Genomic DNA, 22,279 nt, shown 5'->3' with positions numbered 1-22,279 from the left:
TTCTGAGCAAACTATCGCAAGGACAGAAAACCAAACACCGCATGTTCTCACTCACTGGTGGGAATTGAACAATGAGAGCACTTGGACACAGGGTGGGGAACACCACACAACGGGGCCTGTCGTGGGATGGGGGGAGCAGGGAGGGATAGCATTAGGAGATATACCTAATGTAAATGACAAGTTAATGGGTACAGCACACCAACATGGCACATGTATACGTATGTAACAAACCTGCATGTTGTGCACATGTACCCTAGAACTTAAAGTATAATAATAATAATAAAAGAAAAAAAATATGTGTGTAGGTGGGTGGGTAGATGAATGCATGAATGAGTGATGGAATGAAGGGGCGCTCTGATAGTACAGTAGTCCCACCTTATCCACAGTTTCAGTTACCTGTGGTCAACCAAGGTCCAAAAACAGGTGAGTACCATACTGTGAGTAAGATATTTTGAGAGAGAGAAACCACATTCACACAGCTTTTATGCAGTATTCTTATAACTATTCTATTTTATTATTAGGTATTTTTATCTCTTACTGGACCTAATTTATAAATTAAACCATATCGTAGTTATGTACGTATAGGAGAAAACCATAGTATATATAGGGTTCAGTACTATCTGTGGTTTCAGGCACCACTGGGGATCTTGGAACATATCCCTCAAGGATAAGGGGAGACTAATATATGGTTTTGCTTATGTAATGAGCATTAATAAATGCTTGCTGAATGCATTTATGAGCAATAGCCCATTCTCATTTTGAAATGCACCCATGCATAGCAGTCAAAGCAGAGACTGGAGCCCGCCCAGGTACATGAGTTGAAGCAAGTGCCTTTCACACAGATGGACCGTCATCTGTAGACTAGGGATAACAGTAACTGCCTCAGAGGGTTTCGTGAGGATTGAATGAGTTGCAACATGGAGAAGACACAGAACAGTGCTTGGCACATAGTAAGTGCTATATGAATATCTCTCTCTATTAGTATTATTCCTAACTCATGAAACTGGTTATTTACCAGCAACACAACAAGGAATATCTAGTTTGCGCCTTTTTTTGTGCTAGGCACTCTTCCAGATGCCAAAAGGGATAGAAAAAGCATTTTTTAAAGACAAGCCCCTAGGGATCTGTTAGAGCAGAGGGTAAGAGAGAATGGCACTGGGACGTGGGGGCCACAGCTCAACCCCTCACACTGAGCAGAGCTGCCTGTGTCCCAGATCCTTCGAGAGATATCGGCGTTTGACGTCACCTACACTGCCATTGTCATCTCGCATTCTGGACGCATGATGTTTGTGGGCACCTCGGTGGGAACCATTCGTGCCATGAAGTACCCTCTGCCTCTGCAGAAGGAATTCAATGAGTACCAGGCCCATGCTGGTCCTATCACCAAGGTGAGCGGGGCCCTCTCCCCAGGAACCCAGTCCCACACCTGCCTGCCACATGCCTTGTTCATCCCTTCAACCTCCCAATGTCTTTTCTCTCTCCTTCTTCTCTCGTATTTATTCATCCATCATTCATTGAGTCACCATCTATTGACTATGAATATACTCTTTGTTTAAACTACTTCCAGGAATTTAGCCTAGGAAATCATCAGAGATACACCTAAAAATGTATGTACAACGTTTTCACCATAATATTATGCATAATAAGGGGCCGTTTGGTGGATGCCATAGCTGCCGTGAGTGTGGGCTGCACTTGACCACAGCTGCCTCCTCCTCCAGAGAATGCCCCAGACTGAAAGGAGCCATAGCCCTGAAGATTGGCCCCTACCTCTCCCTGAGGGTACAAAAGGCCACCCCAGGGGCAATACCATGAGTACACATTTGTAAATTGTCCTTCCATCCACCCTTCTCATAAAGTAGTATCTATGTTCAACAGTCAAAATGTGGAAGCAACCAAGTGTCCATCGACAGACGAATGCATAAGCAAAAGATGGTATATCTATACAACGGAACAATATCCTGCCTAAAAAGGAAGGGAGTTCTGCAATGTGCTACCACATGGATGAACCTTGAGGATGTTATGCTAAATTAAATAAGGCCAACCACAAAAAGATAAGTACAGTGTGATCCCACTTTTAGGAGATACTTAGAGCAGTCAGAATCGTAAAGACAGAGTGGTGGTTGGCAGGGGCTGCAGGAAGGGGGAATGAGGAATGATTGTTTCATAGGTATAGAGTTTTGGTTTTACAAGACAAAAGGGTTATGGGGGTAGTTGGTGGCAATGGCTGCACAACATTACAAATGTATTTAGTAACATGAACTGTACACTTGAAAATTGTTAAGATAGCAAATTTTACAGAATATGTATTTTACCACAATTTTAAAAATGAAATAAAAAATAATTATCTTGCATGTGAAATGAGTGCCAAGAAATCATAGCCAATAGTAAATTAAAGGTTATTCATAGTGCAAAAAAAAAAAGTAATGTCTATACCTACACTGGACCCCCTGAAAAACAGGCACTGGGAAGGTATGTGTCTCCTCTTCCTTACTCTCTCTTTCTGCAGATTGAATGACACAGCACCTGAGGTTTTGAATTATGTCCCAAACTCCTTAGTGACTTACCTGCAACACTAGCTGTATTAAGAAAAGGTTTCTCATTATAAAACAGAACATTTCTGTACCAAGCTTGGGCCTTGGGTCCAAAGTAAATTACTACAACATATTCCACCTCTTCCCTTCAGATCTGCTAAGTTTTGTGGATAAGGTATTTATTTTTCTGATTATAGAAGCAATACATGTTTATTTTAAAAATAAAAATCCTTGCCAGGCGCAGTGGCTCACGCCTGTAATCCTAGCACTTTGGAAGCCCAAGGCGGGCAGATCATGAGGTCAGGAGATAGAGACCATCCTGGCTAACACAGTGAAACCCTGTCTCTACTAAAAATACAAAAAATTAGCCGGGCGTGGTGGCACGCACCTGTAGTCCCAGTTACTGGGGAGACTGAGGCAGGAGAATCGCTTGAACCTGGGAGGCGGAGGTTGCAGTGAGCCAAGATGGCGCCACTACACTCCAGCCTGGGCAACAGAGCGAGGTTCTGTCTCAAAAAAAAAAAAAAAAAAAAAAAAAAAAAAAAAATCCTCGTAATAGTATCATTTCTTTGATGCATTTCCTTCTACATTTCCACGTGTGTGTGTTTTAAATAAAATTAAGATCATACTATGAGGCCAGTCTCATGGCCTGCTAGTTTTTAACTTCACACTACTGTAAGAATTAAATATTCCTCAGAAGCATGATTTTAGTAGCTACACAAATATCCTATCCTACGATGGACTGTAACTTACTAACTCTTCTCTTGCAATTAGGCATTTAAATTATCTTATGATCTATAGTGAACAGCCCAGTTTACAAATTTATATGCGCATCTCTGATTCTCTCCTAACACTAAATTCCTAGAGAGAGAATTCCTGAATTCAAGAGTATTGCCATTCTCAAGACTCTTGACACATACTGCTGATTGTGAGAAGACATTTTTCACAGTTAATCCTTTTGTTTTAACTTTTTATCTTGAAATACTTATAGGGTTAGAGGAAATTTTAAAGATGGCACAGAGTTCCCATGTATCCCTCAATCAGTTTCCCCCAGTAATTACATTTTCTAGAACTGTAGCAAAATATCAAACCAGAAAATTGACATGGTCCACAGTGTATATGTAGTTCCGAATTATTTCTCACATGCACAGTTTGTGTAACCACCACTACAATCACAATATAGAACCATTCCATTCCCACAAAGATCTCCATCTGCCCTTCAGAGTCATACCACTCCTCCTGACTATCATCTTTAATCCCTGGCAACCGCTAATTTGTTCTTATTTCCATAACCTTTGTCATTTTGAGAACTGTATATGGAATTATACTGTATGTGGCCTTCTGGAAATGGCTTTTTTATTGATACATAGTATTTGTACATATTATGAAGTACCTGTGATATTTTGTTACAGTCATAGAGTGCGTAATGATCAGGTCAGGATATTTAGGGTTTCCATCCATCTCGCATATTTATGATTTCTGTGTGTTAGGAGCATTTCAAGTCCTCTCTTCTAGCAATTTTAAAATATACAATACATTGTTGTTAACTATAGTCACCTTACTCTGCTATCAAACATTAGAACTTATTTCTTCTTTGACTCAGCACGTGGGTCATGCCTGTAATCCCAACACTTTGGGAGGCCAAGGCAGCCAGATCACTTGAGGTCAGGAGTTTGAGACCAGCCTGGCCAACATGGTGAAACCCCCGTCTCTACTAAAAATATAAAAAATTAGCCAGGCATGGTGGTGCATGCCTGTAATCCCAGTTACTCGACAGGCTGAGGCAGGAGAATTGCTTGAACCTGAGAAGCAGAGATTGCAGTGAGCCGGGAGATCGTGCCACTGCACTCTTAGCCTGGGCAACACAGCAGACTCTTTCTCAAAAAAAAAAAAAAGGAAAGAAAAGAAAAGAAAACTGATTTCTTCTATCTAATGTTGGTATCTGTTAACCAATCCTCTCTTTAGCACCCCACCCACCCATACACTCTTCCCTAGTATCTATCATGCCACTCTCTACCTCTATGAGGTCAACATTTTTTTTTTTTTTTTGAGACAGAGTCTCACTCTGTCGTCCAGGCTTGAGTGCAATGGCATGATCTCTGGGTTCAAGCGATTTTTCCACCTCAGCCTCCTAAGTAGCTGGGATTATAGGCACATGCCATCATGCCAGACTAGGGTCAACATTTTTTAGCTCTCACATATGAATGAGAATATACAATATTTGTTTTTCTGTACCTGACATATTTCACTCAACTTCACGACCTCCAGTTCCATCCATGTTGCTGCAAAAACATTATTTCATTCATTTTTATGGTCAAATAGTATTTCAGTGGGTATATATACCACATTTTCTTTATTCATTCATCCACTGATGGATGCTTAGGTTGATTCCATATCTTTACTATTGGTGGTACAATAAATATGGGGGGTGGGGTGCAGGTATCCTTTCAATATACTGATTTCCTTTGCTTTAGATAAATACCCAGTAATGAGATTGCAGGATTGTATGGTAGTTCTATTTTTAGCTTTTTTGAGAAGTCTACATACTGTTTTCCATAGTGGTTGTACTAATTTAACCTTCCCACCAACAGTGTATAAGAGTTCTCTCTTCTCTGCGTTCTTGCCAGAATCTGTTATTTGTTGTCTTTTTAATAATACCTACTGTAACTGGGGTAAGATGGCATCTCATGGTGGTTTTGATTTGCATTTCCCTGATGATTAGTGATGTTGAGCATTTTTTCATATACCTGTTGGCCATTTGTATGTCTTCTTTTGAGAAATGTCTATTCATGTCCTTAGCCCACTTTTGTTTTGTTTTATTTTGTTTTTTTTGAGATACAGTTTTGCTCTTGTCACCCAGGCTGGAGTGCAATGCTCAATCTCGGCTCACTGCAACCTCCCCCTCCCGGGTTCAAGGGATTCTCCTGCCTCAGCCTCCCAAGTAGCTGGGATTACAGTGCCTGCCACCACGCCCAGCTAATTTTTGTATTTTTAGTAGGGACGAGGTTTCCCCATGTTGTCCAGGCTGGTCTCAAACTCCTGACCTCAGGTGATTAACCCTCCTCAGCCTCCCAATGTGCTGGGATTACAGGCGTAAGCCACCACGCCCATCCCTTAGCCCACTTTTTAATGAGATTTTTAGATTTTTTTGTTTGCTTAATGTTGAGTTGTTTGAGTTCTTTGTGTGTTCTGGATATTGGTCTTTTGTCAGAGTAATAGTTTGCAAATATTTTCTCCCATTCGACAGGTTGTCTCTTCACTCTGTTGATTGTTTCCTTTGCTGTGCAGAAGCTTTTTAGCTTAATGTCCTGATTGTGGCTTTTTCCACTCAGCTTAATCTCCTTCAGATCCATCCAAGTTGTGTTGTGTATCAATCATAGTTTATTCCCTTTTATTGCTGAGTAGTATTCCATGAAAAACAAATCACAGTTTGTGTAGCCATTCACCTATCATAGGATATTTTTAATTTTTTCCAGTTTTCAGCTACTATAAATAAAGCTGCTGTGACCAATCATATACAGGCTTTTGTGTGGAAATAAGTTTTCATTTCTCTGGGATAAATGCCCAGGAGTATAATTGCTGAATCATATGGTAAGTGTATATTCAGTTTTTTTTTTTTTTAACTGCCAAGCTATTTTTCAGAGTGGCTGTACCATTTTACATTGCTACCAAGAATGTATGAGACCCAGTTTCTCTGCATCATTGCCAGCACTTGGTGTTGTCACTGTTTTTTATTTTAGCTGTTCTAATGGGTGTGTAGTGATATCTCATCATGGTCCTAATTTTGCATTTTCCTAAATGGCTAATAATATGGAGCATCTCCTCATGTGCTTACTTGCTGTCTGTATATTTTCCCTGGTGAAATGTCTCCGTATCTTTTGTCTACTTTCTGATTGGATTGTTTGGCTTTTTTACTGTTGAGTTTTGAGAGTTTCTTGTATGTTCTAGATAATAGCTGACTCTTCAGATTCCAAATCCACAGGGAATGTAGACATAACCTTACTTCTTCTATTCATTAACAGATGCCTGTGAGGGCTCCTGTCTCATTCTTACCTGGGATCAAGTTTACCTCCCTGTGAGGCTGTGCCCAGGATTGCATGGGGGGAAGCCCTGCGCAACAGCTGGCTCAGCCCTGGTCATCTGTGACCTTGAAAGCTTCCTGGCCATGACATTTTTCTCTTCAGATGTTGCTTACCTTTGATGATCAGTTCCTGCTGACTGCTGCTGAGGATGGCTGCCTGTTCACCTGGAAGGTCTTTGATAAGGATGGCCGGGGAATCAAGCGAGAGAGGGAGGTGGGCTTTGCCGAAGAGGTGCTTGTGACTAAAACAGACATGGAAGAAAAGGTAAGAACTGGATCTAATGAAGAGGGACATGGAATTCCTTACCAGACTGCATTCAGATGTGGGTCCAGCACTGGGGCCCTCTACAGCCTGACTACACCCTATGCCCAGTGCAGACCCCCACGGCTCCCTGCACATCCGCTGTCCACACAACCAAGCTCTCCTCCTCACTGCCACTGTTCACCCTACTCTGCCTGTCTTTCTGCCATGTGATTGTCTTGACTTACACTGTGCTTTGCTTTTATTCTGTGATCTGGTTTTCTCTTCCTACTCTTTGAAACCAAGAATAATGAAGCATACAGTTCTCTTATGACCAACAGTTCCTAGCACATGCTGGGCACATGGAAGACAATCAATAAATATTTACAAAAGTAAAGTATGTTCTCATTTAAATCTCACAACATCTCTATGAAGAAGATAGTCATTCTCCCCATGTTTCAAAAAACAAGTTAGGAGAGCTTGAGGGATGTGTCCAAAGTCAGTGTGCTAATAATTAATAGGATTAGAGTTCTAATCCAGATTTAATCCAGAGCCCCCCTCCCTTAATCACTATACCAAAGGGACATCCCTTCCTTCCTGTTGATGCAGTAAACATTCCATAAAGGTGTGTTTTGCAGAGATATGAGTGCATAGCTCTGTGCTACGCTCCCTAAGGTAGAAGCTGAATGGATGATAAACGCACAAGGCTCATGGAGGATCGCAAAGCTACACAGTCATTGCTGTTTGTCCAGAATCTTAAGTGTGTTTATTGAACACCTACCATTTGCTAGGCACTGGGGATGCACGTGTGAAAAGACAGTTGTGGGCCCTGTGACATGACCAGGAAGCTTACAGTCAAGTGAGGGATAGAAACAAGTAAAGCCATCAGAGCAGCAATACAACACTGCCACAAAGCAGGGTGACAAGCCCCTGGCATTTGCTGGAGATCCCTTCCAGAGCTCCCTAGAATTTTCTGCAGGAAAAGCAGAGGGAGAAGAGGATAAGGGAGGGCCCCGTGAGAGTGGGGGCCTGATCTGCTGCAGAAGGAACATTTCCTTTTCTCTGTTATCTTTTCTGTTCTTCCCAGAGGGTAGGGGAAGAGGCCAAATAGGAGACAGCAGGCTGAACCAAAGGCCTGAAGGTGCCCAAGCTGACTTCTGACCACAGCCCCCAGATGGGCCTGACAGTACTGCTGCCAGGCTGGAAATGACTCGTGCATATACCGCTCCTTCTTGAAACTCCCGTCTGTCTTACCATCCTTGTGACCACACTCTGTTCCCTGTAAACCTTTCTGACTCCTCCTCCCCGCTTCTGTCCTGGCTCTTCCTCCGCCTGCCCCTTAAAAAGCATGTTCCCAGAATTCCCAACTCTCTTTATATTCTGTTATAGTCTATGTAACTCTCAGGCCATGATTTACCTTCTCTGCCTAGGATTTACAGAGGGGTCTGCTGTGTACCTGACACTATACTAAGGTCTGGGATTACAGAGATAAAAGACATAAAGCATCCTTTAGCTGATAGCCTGGGAAAAGGGCAGAGTATCACAAAGAAGGGAATTAAACGTGCAGTGGAAGGAAGTGTCATGAAAGAACGATGCTGTGGGAGCACAGGGGAAGGAACTTGGCTCAGACCAGGTGGTGCCAGAGGACATGAGCCTTGCTCAGAGCCTTCCAAAACAAATGGACAAGGGCCAGTGAGCAATGAGCAGTGAGTGTGTGCAGAGGGATGAGGGAGTGGTGGTCTGCAAAGCTGCTCCTAGTTAGGGTGTGCCAGAGAGAAGGGCTGAAGATGAAGCTGGAGAGAAACAGGTCAGGGGGTCCTTTTACACCCTGCATTAGGCTGGACATTGTTCATAAGGACCATTCATAAATTTAGGCTAGGGAATGACTTAATATGATTTGCATCTCGGAGAGACTACTCTGCAGCAACATGAAGAATAAGATGGAGGAAGGACACTGAACAAGGACCTCAAACAGAGCATGTCAAAGGCCGGGTCGTTCCCATGGATAAATATATCCCACTAGCCAGGGCAGACCCCTGGGGTCATTGATAAGTATTCATTCAGTGCTGACCATGTTGCTAGTTTTATGCTAGGTTCTGGGGATAAAGCAGTGAAGCAAGACAGGCCAAGCCCCACCCTCAGGTACCGGTCCTTCTACCTAGGAGACAGCCTTCATCCATGATCCTTACCTCTCCACCCCACACCCAACCAGGCACTACCCTCTCTAAACTCACTCTCTCCAACCTCTCCATTCTTCTCCGGTCCCCTCCCCTACCTCAGTTCAAACGCTGTCCGTCTCTCACCTGGTCTATGCAGTTGCCCCCGACCCACCCCAGTAACTCATCATTCTGCCTTTGGTCCTTCCTTAATCTAGTCCGTGCTGCGTACCGCCATTGGAGAGATCTTATAACACCAAAGTCAGCCTGTTCGGGTTCGATGAGCACCTTTGGAAGCCATCTAGGATAAAATCCAAACTTCCTAGCATGGCCTGCTGGGCCCCTGATGGTCTGACGCAGTCTCGGCGGCCCCTTCCTATGCATCCAACCTGTGCCATATCACATGCAGTGAGTGCCCTAGCCAGGCATTCCTGCTCCATCCTCTCTGACTTTGCACGTGCAATTTGTGCTTATCCTTCATCTCAGTACTTCCTGTGCACCAGATCCTCACTAGTCTGCTGGCCAGGAATGCAGAAATGTGCATAATCCATTCCTGTCAAGTCGTTCACAGGTGGTAGAGGAGACAGACCAGAAATGATGAGACAGGGATGCACGGGGTGTCCCCATAGGTAAGCAAGAAGAAAACACTGCATTCTGACCCACTCTGTCATCAACATTAACTTTTTAAGGAAATGAAGGGTGTGTGTATTATAGTATTTTTAGAAAACGTTGGCATCAGTGAGTACAATGGGAGAAGACACTAGGCCGGGTGCAGTGGCTCAGCCTGTAATCCCAGTACTTTCGGAGGCTGAGGCAGGAGGACCGCTTGAGCCCAAGAGTTCGAGACCAGCCTGGGCAACATAGTGAGACCCCCATCTCTACAAAAAATATAAAATATAAAAATTAGCCAGGTGTGGTGGGGCATGCCTGTAGTCCCAGCTACTTGTCAGGCTGAGGTGGGAGGATCACTTGAGCCCAGGAGGTCAAGGCTACAGTGAGCCATGATCACACCACCGCACTCCAGCCTGGGTGACAGAGTGAAACCATGTCTCAAAAAAAAAAAATTAAAAAAGAAAAGAAAAAAAGGAAGAATAAGAAGATACTAGGCATAAAAACCAGCAAGACAGAAGAGTTAGGACCTATATTAAAGTAATAAAAGTGAATCTAAGAAGACATCAAGAGGGACAGATTGGCAGTACTGAGAACCACCCAGCTTTGGGCACTTACCACAATTTGTAATAATGTGTTTATCTGGCTGCCTCAGTAGACTCTAAGTTCCATGGGGACAGCCATCATGCTTCAGTAAATATCTTCTGAGATCTTACTCTGTGTTAGACATTGTTCCAGTACTTGGGATATATCAGCAAATAAACCCTACAAAGATTCTGGTCTACGTGGAGCTCAAGTTCTGATGGGGAAAGAAGAATAAAAACAATAAACAAAATAATAAGTAAATTATAGAAGTGCAAGATCTAAGGAAATAAGAAGTAGAGCAAAGTAAGAGAGGTGATGGGTCTTGGGAATGGGAAGGGGTTGCAGAATTAAACAGTGTGGTCCAAGTCAGCCTCGTCAAGCAGGAGACGTTTAAGCCGACTTGAATGAGATGAGCGCATTACTGGCACAATGTAGTAAGGATTTTTTGAGGATAGAGGAGGAAGGTCATATGTCTCCTCGTTTTTAGCCAGTGTGCCTTCTGGGGAAAAGATGACAAGTTCTAGCTGAGACACATTGAATTTGAAGCTAGGCAGAGCTGCAGGTCTCAGGTCAAGGCCGCAGGTTTAAATATTCTGAGTCACCCTCACTGTCAGTGTTCTTGATTCTCTGTCCTTGTCCCAAAGGCTCAGGTTATGTTGGAGCTAAAGACTCGTGTGGAGGAATTAAAAATGGAGAATGAGTATCAACTCCGACTAAAGGACATGAACTATTCTGAGAAGATTAAGGAGCTAACAGAGAAGTTCATCCAGGAAATGGAGTCCTTGAAAACAAAAAACCAGGTCTGTTTAAGAGACTGACCAACAAGCACAAATAACAAGAAATTTCCACTTTCAAGACAGGACTGGCATATACTGCCCAAGCTATGCTCAAACAGTAAGATATGTGAAAATGTCCAATTTTAAAGCATATTTGTTGATATCAGAAATGCTTACAACTGGCCAGGCACAGTGGCTCACGCCTGTAATCCCAGCATTTTGGGAGGCCAAGACGGGCGGATCACTTGAGGTCAGGAGTTCAAGACCAGCCTGGCCAACGTGGTGAAATCCCATCTCTAGCCAGGCATGGTGGCGCGTGCCCATAGTCCCAGCTACTCAGGAGGTTGAGGCATGAGAATCAGTTGAACCTGAGAGGTGGAGGTTGCAGTGAGCTGAGATCACTCCACAGCACTCCAGCCTGGGCAACAGAGACTCTGTCTAAAAATCAATCAATCAATCAATAAAAATAAATGCTTACAATCAATTGCTAAGTGAAAAAAAGCAGAATATAAGCCACTTTATGGTGAATGGTATTAATCAGTATTAGTAGTGGTATTAACAGATTAATTAATCTAATCTATAGTAGTAAAATACATATAGAAAATAGATAACAGTATAATTATCTCTGTAAGTTGAGATTACAGATAATTTAAATTTTGTTTTTCATACTTTTTGTAATTTCTAAATTCTCTACAATGAGAATTATGATTAGGAGAAACTTATTTAAAAACAAAGTGAAAAGATAAGAAAAAGCGAAAAGATAAGAAAAACAAAAAGATAAGAAAATCAAAGCATAGATAGAGAATAACTAGCAGAATACTGATTCCTGGATTGTCAGGAAGTTAAATAAAATTAGTCTACATGGCCTTTACATAGTTAGATTTGGTCTGGGACTCTCCCAGATTCTTTTCTTTGTTCTACACAAATCCGGACTCCTATCTGAAATCCCCACTGGGCAAGGTGGCTCACCTCTATAATCCTAACACTTTGGAAGGCCTAGGCAGGAGGATCGCTTGTATCCGAGAGCTTGAGACCAGCATGGGCAACATAGTGAGACCGTGTCTCTACGTAAAATAAAAAATGAGTCTGCCATGGTGGCATGTGCCTATAGTTCTAGCTACTTGGGAGGCTGGGATGGGAGGATTGCTTGAGCCTGGGAGGTGGGGGCTGCAATGAGTCATGATCTCAGCACTGCACTCCAGCCTGGATGACAGAGCAAGGCCCTGTCCCTCACCCCCTAAAAAAATTCCCAATTGTGTGCTTGAGGGATATTTGTTTCTTTAATGTCTATGGGTCATAAAGTTTGGCTAAAAAAAAAGAAAGAAAGAAAAACCTTTGCTATTAATTGTATTAATTAATTCACTTTATAATTTTATTCATTTAGCCAACAAACATTTATTTGGTGTTCTATATAAGCCAGGCGCAAAGTTAGGTCCTGAAGATGGCACACCACCTCCAATTCGCCCCCGAAGCCTGAAAGCTTTCCTGCTCAGTTAAAGAAAACACTTCCTCAGAAGCTTACCCATGAGCACACCCAAGGATTTTGTTGACAGCAATGTGCCGGCAACAGAGAATTCAAATAAATCCCTACTTTTTCACCCAGAAGTCCTTTTGACACGTGTCCAAAACTGAACTCATCATTGACAAACCCATTTAGTAGCAAGAATAGAAACAGGAACAGTATAGAGCTTTTAGAGCAGAATATAACATAAATAAAAAGTGACAATGTGGTTGTTGCTTCATAGAACAGTGCTTGGTGCAAAATAAGGGCTTGAGAAATGTTTGTGAGTGAAGGAGGGTGTTACTTGTAAAATCAGTTCCTGCCCTAGTAGTGCTTTCAGCAGATGTGTGTAAATGAGGAAATGTGACTCTGTTTTAGGTCTTAAGAACAGAAAAAGAGAAGCAGGATGTTTATCACCGTGAGCACATAGAAGACCTCCTAGACAAGCAAAGCCGGGAACTGCAAGACCTGGGTGAGCCCACAAGTAGAGGCCTCGTTGGTTAGGGTTGGAAGAGCTAGGTTATGGGGAAACACTCAAGAGTCCCCCAGACACAGTAGAGGTCTCAGGGAATATGGCCTTGTCTAAAAACAGGCTACATGTATCCCCTGGAACTCACCGTGGTTTTCAATTCTGTGTTTTTACTCATTCACTAAGCACATTAAACACCTATTGCATGAAAGTAGGAGACATGGAAAAGGTCAAGTTTGGAACCTGATAGTCTTGCCTTGGGTCCCAGGCTCACCACGTACTTGCCAGGTGCTCTGGGGAGTCACCTAAACTTACCGACCCTCACTTTACTCTGCTATAAAGCGGGAGTCCTAATACTTATTTTTCACACTCAGGATATTCTTCTTGGCCCTGAGTCCCCAAATACCACTCTGTGCTTTCCTGGAAACTTTTCTTCCCAGAGCAGGCAGGCAGGGAGTTTGGCTACCTGATGAGATGATGGGATGAGGGGTTGGCGTCGAGGAAGCCAGGCAGGCATTTGAATCTTGGCTCTGGAGGCAGCTGCTCCAGCTGGTGCTGGAAGGGCCGGGAGAGCGCCCAAGGCTCCTGGGTGTCCCTGAAGCAAGTGCTGCTCTCCCACCTTAAATACCTTCCTTGCTTCTCTCCAGAATGTTGCAACAACCAAAAGTTGCTTCTAGAATATGAGAAGTACCAGGAGCTGCAGCTCAAGTCTCAGAGGATGCAGGAGGAGTATGAAAAACAGCTCCGGGATAACGATGAGACCAAGAGCCAGGCCCTGGAGGAGCTGACTGAGTTTTATGAGGCAAAACTGCAGGAGAAAACCACACTTCTGGAAGAGGTACTCACAGGAAGCCATGCTGTGCCTCCCTTTCACAGAGAAAAGCCACCCATTCACTCAGATCTCCATGGCATAGCCACTGTATGCCAGGATGTGTTGTACACTGGGTCAGACATGGTTTCTACCCCCAAGGAACTTATATCTAATGGGAGAGACAGCCAAACAACATCGCAAGTAAATATAACATTATGACTGTCACAAGTTCTGTGACAGAAAAATATAGGAAGGCTGGGTGTCCAGTGAACAAGACCAAAGGAGAACAGGGATGGGGTGTTGGTAACATTGGGGTTGAAGTGGTGGACATGAGGCCTGATTTGGTAGGAAAAGAGGGGTGGCAGGAAGACAGGACAGACGGGAAGAAGGTGGACAGGTCAAGGGCCCTGTGGCCATGGTCTCTGTTTCTGGAATGACACTCGCCTCCGACTCCCTGGGACAGGTCCCCATGCTCATCTCACCTCAAGCCCTGTTGGCACAAAGGTGCGTGAGTCCCTTCTCCCCTGACCACACGCCCACTCTCTCTGAGCCAGGCACAGGAAGACGTCAGGCAGCAGCTGCGGGAGTTTGAAGAGACCAAGAAGCAGATTGAGGAAGATGAAGACCGAGAAATCCAAGATATCAAAACCAAGTATGAGAAAAAGCTTCGGGATGAAAAGGAATCAAACCTGCGGCTCAAGGGAGAAACAGGCATCATGAGGAAGAAGGTAGCAGGCTGTTCTCTGAGAGACCTGGGGTGGGCGAGGGTGTTGCAGAGAAAGCTGGGGTGGGTGGACTGACCAGCCTGGGGGTGCTGGCCAGGGTCCTGCCTGTCCCCATCTTCAGCGAGCAGGCTGGGAGAAGAGCACCAGCCAGTGCACCCTCACGCAGACGGACCCCCCCCACCATGTCCTCGGAAAGGCAGCCGCACGGGCTTCCCTGCTCTCCTTTTCACAGGATATTGGGGTTCCCCGTGTGCAGACAGAGGCTTTCTAGTTTTCACTTACTGGCAAGTAGGATTCGGTCAATGTTTTCTGAGATAACCCTCCGATGAAAATGGAAATGGAAATAAGGTCTTCTGGGGATGAATAGATGAAGTCTTGGCCTGGAGGCATCCTCAGGCTCTTGGTCCAGGGAGTCGTGGGTGGCTCCTGTTCAGCACCGCGGGTGGGAGAGGGAATGAGGGTGTAGGATGCTTAGTTTACAAAGTGGGGAAGATGTTTTTAGTTCACTCACCATCAGGGGTGAGGGAGGATTCAACTCAGCTTCCCCAAAACATTTAGCCCTGGAGAAGCTAAGTTCAAAGCAAGCTGAAGTTTCTTCCTATTAGAAAGCACACTAGTAAATCCAGGGGACAATCAGTCTTCCCTTCGTGGTCATGGCTAAGATGGCTCATCAGTTAGGGCCCACTTTCTGTGACCTTGATACAGTGTGGATCCCAGCTTTTCAAGATCAGTGTGGTCACAGAAGTCTCTGGTCCACTTGGTGTACCGGTCTCCGGAGCCTCTTGTGAAGACAGTCAGTCCTCTCATATGGGGAATGGGCCTGGATGTTATGGGACAGAATACTACATCATCCATTAGGCCTGGGAAATTCCTGAACTGTCCCAAATGCTCCAGATATTCACTCCTAAAATCCCAGAAATGTTGAGTGCTAAGTGTTTTCAGTCCACAGAAGGTGGCCGGTGGTGGGGAGCCCCTTACATTGAGACAGTGGGAGGGACGGAGATGAGTTCTGACTTTAGTGGTCTTTGTTGTTGCTGTTCGCTTTTCTAGTTCAGCAGCCTACAGAAGGAGATTGAAGAACGAACCAATGACATCGAGACCCTAAAAGGAGAGCAGATGAAGCTGCAAGGAGTCATTAAGTCTCTGGAGAAGGACATCCAAGGCCTCAAGCGAGAGATCCAGGAAAGAGACGAGACTATTCAAGACAAGGTGACAGCTCTCCTTCTGTCCTCCCTCAGCTACGGCCGGATGGGCCAAGGCGAGGAAGGCAAAGCTCAGGGGAGAGAGGGTCCCTAGCTTCTCAGGATGCATTTCTTTAACTTGATGGGGGAAGCAGCCATCAGTGAAGTGCCCGTTGTGTGCTTGGCACTGGGCTAATCGCTGTCAACACATCACATTCAGTTCTGCCAACAACCCAGGGGGCTTGAGAACCCAGAGTTATGGTTCGGGAAGCTGAACTCCAAGAGGCTGGGTATCTTGCCCAGGGTCACACACTTCAATAGGTGACAGGCTGCAATAAGAACCTGAGTCAGCTGACTCCACTGCTCCAGGCATCCTCGGAGGCACTTCCCCACGGGCTGGGGGCAGCTCACTTGCCGCACTGCCCACATGGTCCCCCTGTCGCAGAGGGACTGTCCTGGGGTTGACCCTGTCCAGGAGGCTGCTTCCACTTTTGGGATGCCTTTCTTACAAAACACTCAGAGGGCAGAGACATCACATTCTGTGGGGCAGATACCTTAATACCCAGTATGTAGTATCATCCTCCTGAGCACATCCAGATTCCGTGCCCTCCTCTCCATCCCCTCTGCCACCGCAGCCCAAGGCAGGTGGAATTCTCCAAGGCCCGAGGACGTGGGCTTCAGTGTTAGGGAACTAGGTCTGGCACAGGTTCCATTTACTGGCCATTGCACCTCGAGGAACTTCTCTAAGCCTTCATTTTCTCACCTATAAAATGGGTATGATAACCACCTCAAGGGGTCTTGTAAGGATTACATGGGATCATGGGATCATGCCTGGATGTCATTTCTGCATGTGAGTGTCGGTGTACATATCCGGGGTTTTGTTTGTTTGTTTGTTTGTTTGTTTGTTTTTAGGGAGGATCCAAAGTTCTGTTCAGATTCTCAAAGGGGGCTTTGACAAGAAAGAGACGAAGTCCTCCTCACGTAGAAAATGGCAACAGCCTCCTAAGCAGTCTAATGGCCTCACTTCCCACCTCCCACCACCGTGGACTGGCAGGGTACAGGTGCAATGCTGCCACTCTCCTGCTCAAAGCCCTCACAGCTCCCCATTGCTACAGCAGGGGTCAGCATGTTCTTTCTGTAAAGGCCTAGGTAGTAAATATTTTTGGCTTTGGAGGCCATGTGGTCTGTCTCAACGAATCAACACTGCTGCCGTAGTGTGAAACCACCCATAAACAAACATTAATCAATTAACTTGGCTGTGTTCCAATAAAGTTTTACAGAAATAGACAGCAGGCCCAATGTGGCCCACAGGCTGTAGTTTGCCAACCCCTGGCCTAGGAGATAAATTCTGAACTCTTTCCCCCAACATGAAGACCCTCACCTCCCTCTTGTATTTCCCCAGCCTCACCTCTCACTTCCCCCGTGAACCACCACTTGGCTCTCAAGCCAGTCGTTCTCAGCACCCTCAATATATACTTTGCCTTCTGTGCTTTACAACATTTATCACATTTTAGGCTTAGATTTGCTTCTGTGTCTTCTTTCCCAACGAGTGTTTTCTTTTAAGGGCAAGGGACTGTGTTGTATTTATATTTGGAAACCCAATACTTGACAAAAGATCTTCATTCAGTAAATGTTTGATGGATGGATATAGTTGTGTTCTGATTACCATCGCCATGTAACAAATTAACCATAAAACTTACTAATTGAGGCCAGGTGTGGTGGCTCACACCAGCACTTTGGGAGGCAGAGGCAGGTGGATCACTTGAGGTCAGGAGTTCGAGACCAGCCTGGCCAACATGGTGAAACCCCGTCTCTACTAAAAATATAAAAATTAGCCGGGAGTGGTGGCACATACCTGTAATCCCAGCTACTCTGGAGGCTGAGGCAGGAGAATCGCTTGAACTTGAGAAGCAGAGGTTGCAGTGAGCCGAGATCATGCCACTGCGATCTAGCCTGGGTGACAGAGTGAGACCCTGTCTCAAAAAGAAAAACTTAGTGATTGAAAGCAACTATTTTATTCTGCTTACAGGTTCTACAGATATGGAATCTGGACAGGGTACAAAAGGATGGCTTATCTCTGTCCCCGATGTCTGGGGCCTTAGCTGGGAATATGGGGGGTGACTCAAAACAGCTGGAGGCTAGAAGATCAACATCCAAAATGTGGCTTCTTCAGTCACATGTCTGGCACCTTGGCAGGGGTGTCTGAGAGGCTAGGCTCAGCTGGGTCTTTTTATCAGAGCCCCTAATGTGCCCACCAGCCTGGATGTCTCAGTGTAGTTGGACTTCTTACATAGCAGATGCCCTCCCCCAATGCAGGTGTCCCAAGAGAGCCAGATAAAAGCTGCTTGGCCTTTTTTGGCCTAGCCTTGGAAGCCACACAGTCTCCTTCTGCTGCATTATTTGGGTTTCGAACAAGTCACAAGTCAAGGCAAATGCAAGGGAAGGGGATTCACTTCCACCTCCTGATGGAGAAGCAGCAAGGTCGCACTGTAGAACAGCTGGATTGTGGGGCGGGAGATGCTGTGGGGGCCACCGTTGGAAAATACCGCTGTTCACAACCTCATATGAATGAGTGAGTGAATGCATGAGAGTCCTGGTACAGAGGCTGAGGGGTCTGTGCTGTAGCCCCATGGGGGGAGTGCCAGCCTCTGTACTGACGAAGGGAGGAGAGGAGTCTCCTGGTTGAACCTCTTCAGCCAGGAGAGTCACAGTCTTCGTGCTCTTTGCCCTAAAAGGCTGCAGTATACCAGGGCCTTACGATATCTCTCACTTCTCTCTCATCTCACCCCCAGGAGAAGCGAATTTATGATCTGAAAAAGAAAAATCAAGAACTAGGGAAATTCAAGTTTGTGCTTGACTACAAAATAAAGGAGTTGAAGAAGCAAATAGAACCTCGAGAGAATGAGATCAGAGTGATGAAGGAACAGATTCAGGAGGTAAGAAGCCATTTGCAACACTCTGGCCTCTCAGACCCTCTTCTCTTCTTCCACAATTGGCTAGCTGGCCTCAGGGACTGAGGAGAAGCTCTCCTCACAGTCCTCTCTGCTCCCAAGGTATGTGCAGCCTCCAGTCCACAGGGGTGCAACAGGGAAGACCGTGGCCCTGCTGCAGGCTCAGCTGTCCAAAAGCAAATCGCTTGGGAGTTAACTTGCCACAGGACCTGGAGATGGCCCTACCCGTGCCTCAGTGTGCAGTGTTCTGTGCCCTCCTAAGGGAGATGCAGCTATTGGGAATTTGGCCACCAGAGGGCAGTGTGTACTCAGCCAACAGGCTATCCTAGTTCATTTTTTCTCAAACTGGAAATGTTGGTTGAGACCCTAGGCGAGCCCATGGTGTTTGGACTTCATCTGATAAGGAATGAGAAGTCATCAGAGGCTCTTGAGCAGAAGAGTGGCATAATTAAGAATATGTTCTGGGAAGCAAACAGGATGAAGGTAGAGAGGCGAGATTAGAAGCAAGATCAATTGGACAAGGGTTTCTGAGAATCCTGCGAGGTTCCCCGTGCCCCCCACCACACACCACCTTTCCCTGCAACGTGTGTTTCCCCATCAGCCTCCCCTGCTGAGCTGACAGTGAAGTCCATGTTGATCTAAAACCGAATTCTTGATTTTTCTCTCCCCCTTCCTCCAATTTTCCCTTTCTCAGTTAGTGGTCCATGATCCACCCAGTTACTTAATGCAGAAATGCAGAAGTCTTTCTTGATTCTTCACTTCTCTTAACTCCTTATCCAAATCATCACCAACATCTATCTGATCAATTGCCAAAACATATCTCACATCAAACCCTCCTTTCCCGCTGCTGCTATCACCCTGGTACAAGCAGCCACCATCTCTTATCTGGACTGGACTCCAGCCTCCAGTCTGGTCTCCACATAGAGGCCTGAGTGAACTCCCCAGTGGGGTCCCATCCCACCTACAATAAAATCCAAAGTCCCAGTCAGGCCCACAAGGTCCTGTGTGATCCAGCCTCTTCCTGCCTCTCCCTGCCTCTCCAGCCTCCTCTCGCAGCTCCCCCTCCCTGCTCCAGCCCACTGGCTTTCTGACAGTTCCTGTAAGTCACGCTTTTCCATCTCAGGATCTCTGCAGTGCTGCTGCCTCTGCCTGGAAGGCTTTTCCCCCAGATCGCCACATGGCTGGCTTCTTTGCATCTTTCAGGTCTCAGCCTATAATGCCTTCCCTGACCGCCCTAGACAAAATAGGCTTCTGCTCCCCCTCCATCTTCTCTAATTGTGCTGAGCCAGGATAACAGATACAAAGGTGTCAGAGAGCACTGATGACCCAACTAGAAGTGCCAGAGCCATGGGGGTGCCGGTCTGTCCGATGACGCCTTTGCTCTGGTAGGCCCAGTAAAGAAGCTAGGTGGAGATCAGTCCAGGGCCGGGGGCCCAGAGAGGGTATGTCCTTGTGACAATGACTTTTTCCCTGGCTTCTGGGAAGAAAAAGGATGCCCCCAGCTGACCACAGACCTGCCTCCACGGGGCCTCCTACCATTCTTGAGTGATTTCAGGGCCCCAAAGTGGCAGCTGTCAGTCCATTTGGGGTGCTATAATAAAATACTTTAGAAGGGGTAATTTATGGCCAACAGAAATGTATTGCTGAAAGTACTGGAAGCTGGGAAGTCTAAGACCAAGGCTCCAGCAGATTTGGTGTCCAGGCCTATTCCTCTTGGATGGCACCTGCTATGTGTCCTCATGTGATGGAAGGGCAAAAGGGGGCAAACAAGCTCCCTCCAGCCTCTCGTACAAGGGCACAAATCCCATTTGTGAGTGCTCTGCCCTTGTGACCTGATCACCTCCCAAAGACCTGACCTCCTAATCCCATCACTTTGGGAGTTAGGTTTCACCATAGGAATTTGGGGTGGAGGGCAGCAATATTCATCAGACCATAGCAGCCTGAGAAGATGACAGGAAGAGCAGAGGCCCCACCCACCTGGAGGGCCAGCACACCACGGGCCCCTGGAAATCACTGCCCCCTTTCTCCCTCCTCATTTGACACATTTGTCAGCTGCATTTCAGGTCGGGTCCGTTGTTTGCTAATGGTCAGCTTACTTCCCCCACCAACACACCTGGGGGGACCATTCACCTTCTTTGGCAGTAACAGGGGCCAACCATGGCCTTGATGCTCAGCAGGGAATACACTTGCACCTTGGGAGTGATTCCAGCAGGATCCCTCCTACCTCCTTTCGCTGGTGCCAGTTGCTGTCAGGGCTGATATCTGGGCCTGGGTGCCTCCGGGAGCCTCTGACCTTGGGGCTTCCCTCTGGGGGTCATAGACACCTTTGGTTCATGCACTGTGGATCTCCTGTAAAGGTCTTTTTCTCCCAGGAAGGAAGCCTCAAGCCCTCGGCTCATTTGTAGAGCTGCAACCTCTAATAACACTTCCTGATTCAGGTACCTCCCCTCACATACTCTTTTTCCAACTTGGTTCTGATGATCCAAGGGTCCCTTTGCCCTGCCTAGGGGAGAGGTTTCCCGAGGCTTGTCGTTTTCGTTGACACTCATTTACTAGGGCAGGGTTTCTCAAGCTCAGCACTACTACTATTTTGAGGTAGGTAATTCTCTGTCGTGGAGGGTCTGTCCTGTATATTGTAGGATGTTTAGCAGCATCCCTGGTCTCTACGTGCTAGATCCCAAAAGCACTCCCTATCCAGGGTGTTAAAACTAAAAAATGCCTTCAGATCTTGCCAGAGGTCCCCTGGGGGGGCACAATGCTTTCTACCCTGCTGCGTGAGCCCCATTGAGAATCTCTGAGTGTGATGAAAAACACATGGAAAAGTAGATGGAATTTCCACACTGGGAAAAGATGCTTGTTTCCACATAAGGGGCTAGGCTTCTGGCTGTCCAGCCAGCTACTCAGATTTGACATATTTCCCAATTTTTCTATAAACAGATTATTTTTATTCTCAGAGTAGTATGAGTCTTTGCCTGGGGGAAAAATGAACAGAAGTAAACAATATACTCCTGTATGCCCTCCCTGCTAACCTCATCTGTCACTGCTGGCCTGAGATTTAGAGAATGAGGCACTCAGACATGATCTTCAGGAGCCCCGCAAACAGAAGCCCCCTTTCTCTCTTCCAGCTGCCATTGCCTTGGCCTAGGACGCTATCATCTGTCTCCTCAGCCAAACTGGCAGCCTCCTGACTGGTCTGCCTGGCCCCCATCTTGCTCTTTTCAGCAGAACCTCTGCATCAGGCCCTCTAAGATGCAAATTACATCATTCCACTCCTAGTCTAAGCCTTCAGCAGCTCTCCGAGCTTTCAGGATAAAGGCAGACTTCTCACCATTTGAGCTTCTGCCCTTGGGTCCTGCATGACCTAGCTCAGCCAGCCTCTCCTGTCCCTCCCCTCTCCCCCTTCTTCAAATCCCTGCTCCTGCAGCCACCCTAAGCCACTTGTAGCCTGCAGAGATGCGCCAGGCTGCCCATGCCTCTGGTCCTCTCTGTGTGCAGGCTGTTCTGTCTGCCTGGAATTCTTTCCCCTTTTGTCCTCTAATACTTATTCTTCCTCCCAAATCCAGTGGACGCATCCCATCTTTTTGGGTGCTGCCTGCTCACCTCCTCTGTGTACACATAGTGCTTTCTGCCTTGACTGCAGTGTTTATCCTACTCCACCTGAA

The 22,279-nt window shown here is 46.0% G+C and overlaps 1 protein-coding gene across 2 annotated transcripts in view; it reads left to right on the top strand.

The window, feature by feature from the left end:
- Window positions 1-22,279, top strand: part of CFAP57 (cilia and flagella associated protein 57) — an 87,716-nt gene that overhangs the window by 40,340 nt on the left and 25,097 nt on the right. For both annotated transcript variants that reach the window (XM_054497056.2, XM_054497060.1), the window contains 8 exons: window positions 1,215-1,388; window positions 6,716-6,877; window positions 10,848-11,003; window positions 12,859-12,952; window positions 13,597-13,787; window positions 14,315-14,488; window positions 15,536-15,694; window positions 18,459-18,602. In XM_054497056.2, the coding sequence (XP_054353031.1) occupies window positions 1,215-1,388; window positions 6,716-6,877; window positions 10,848-11,003; window positions 12,859-12,952; window positions 13,597-13,787; window positions 14,315-14,488; window positions 15,536-15,694; window positions 18,459-18,602 (1,254 nt within the window). The remainder of the gene's footprint in view (window positions 1-1,214; window positions 1,389-6,715; window positions 6,878-10,847; window positions 11,004-12,858; window positions 12,953-13,596; window positions 13,788-14,314; window positions 14,489-15,535; window positions 15,695-18,458; window positions 18,603-22,279) is intronic.

The sequence above is a fragment of the Pongo pygmaeus genome, chromosome 1 (assembly GCF_028885625.2).
Source record: "Pongo pygmaeus isolate AG05252 chromosome 1, NHGRI_mPonPyg2-v2.0_pri, whole genome shotgun sequence".
Lineage (NCBI taxonomy): Eukaryota > Metazoa > Chordata > Mammalia > Primates > Hominidae > Pongo > Pongo pygmaeus.
This window is presented reverse-complemented; position numbering and strand designations above follow the sequence as displayed.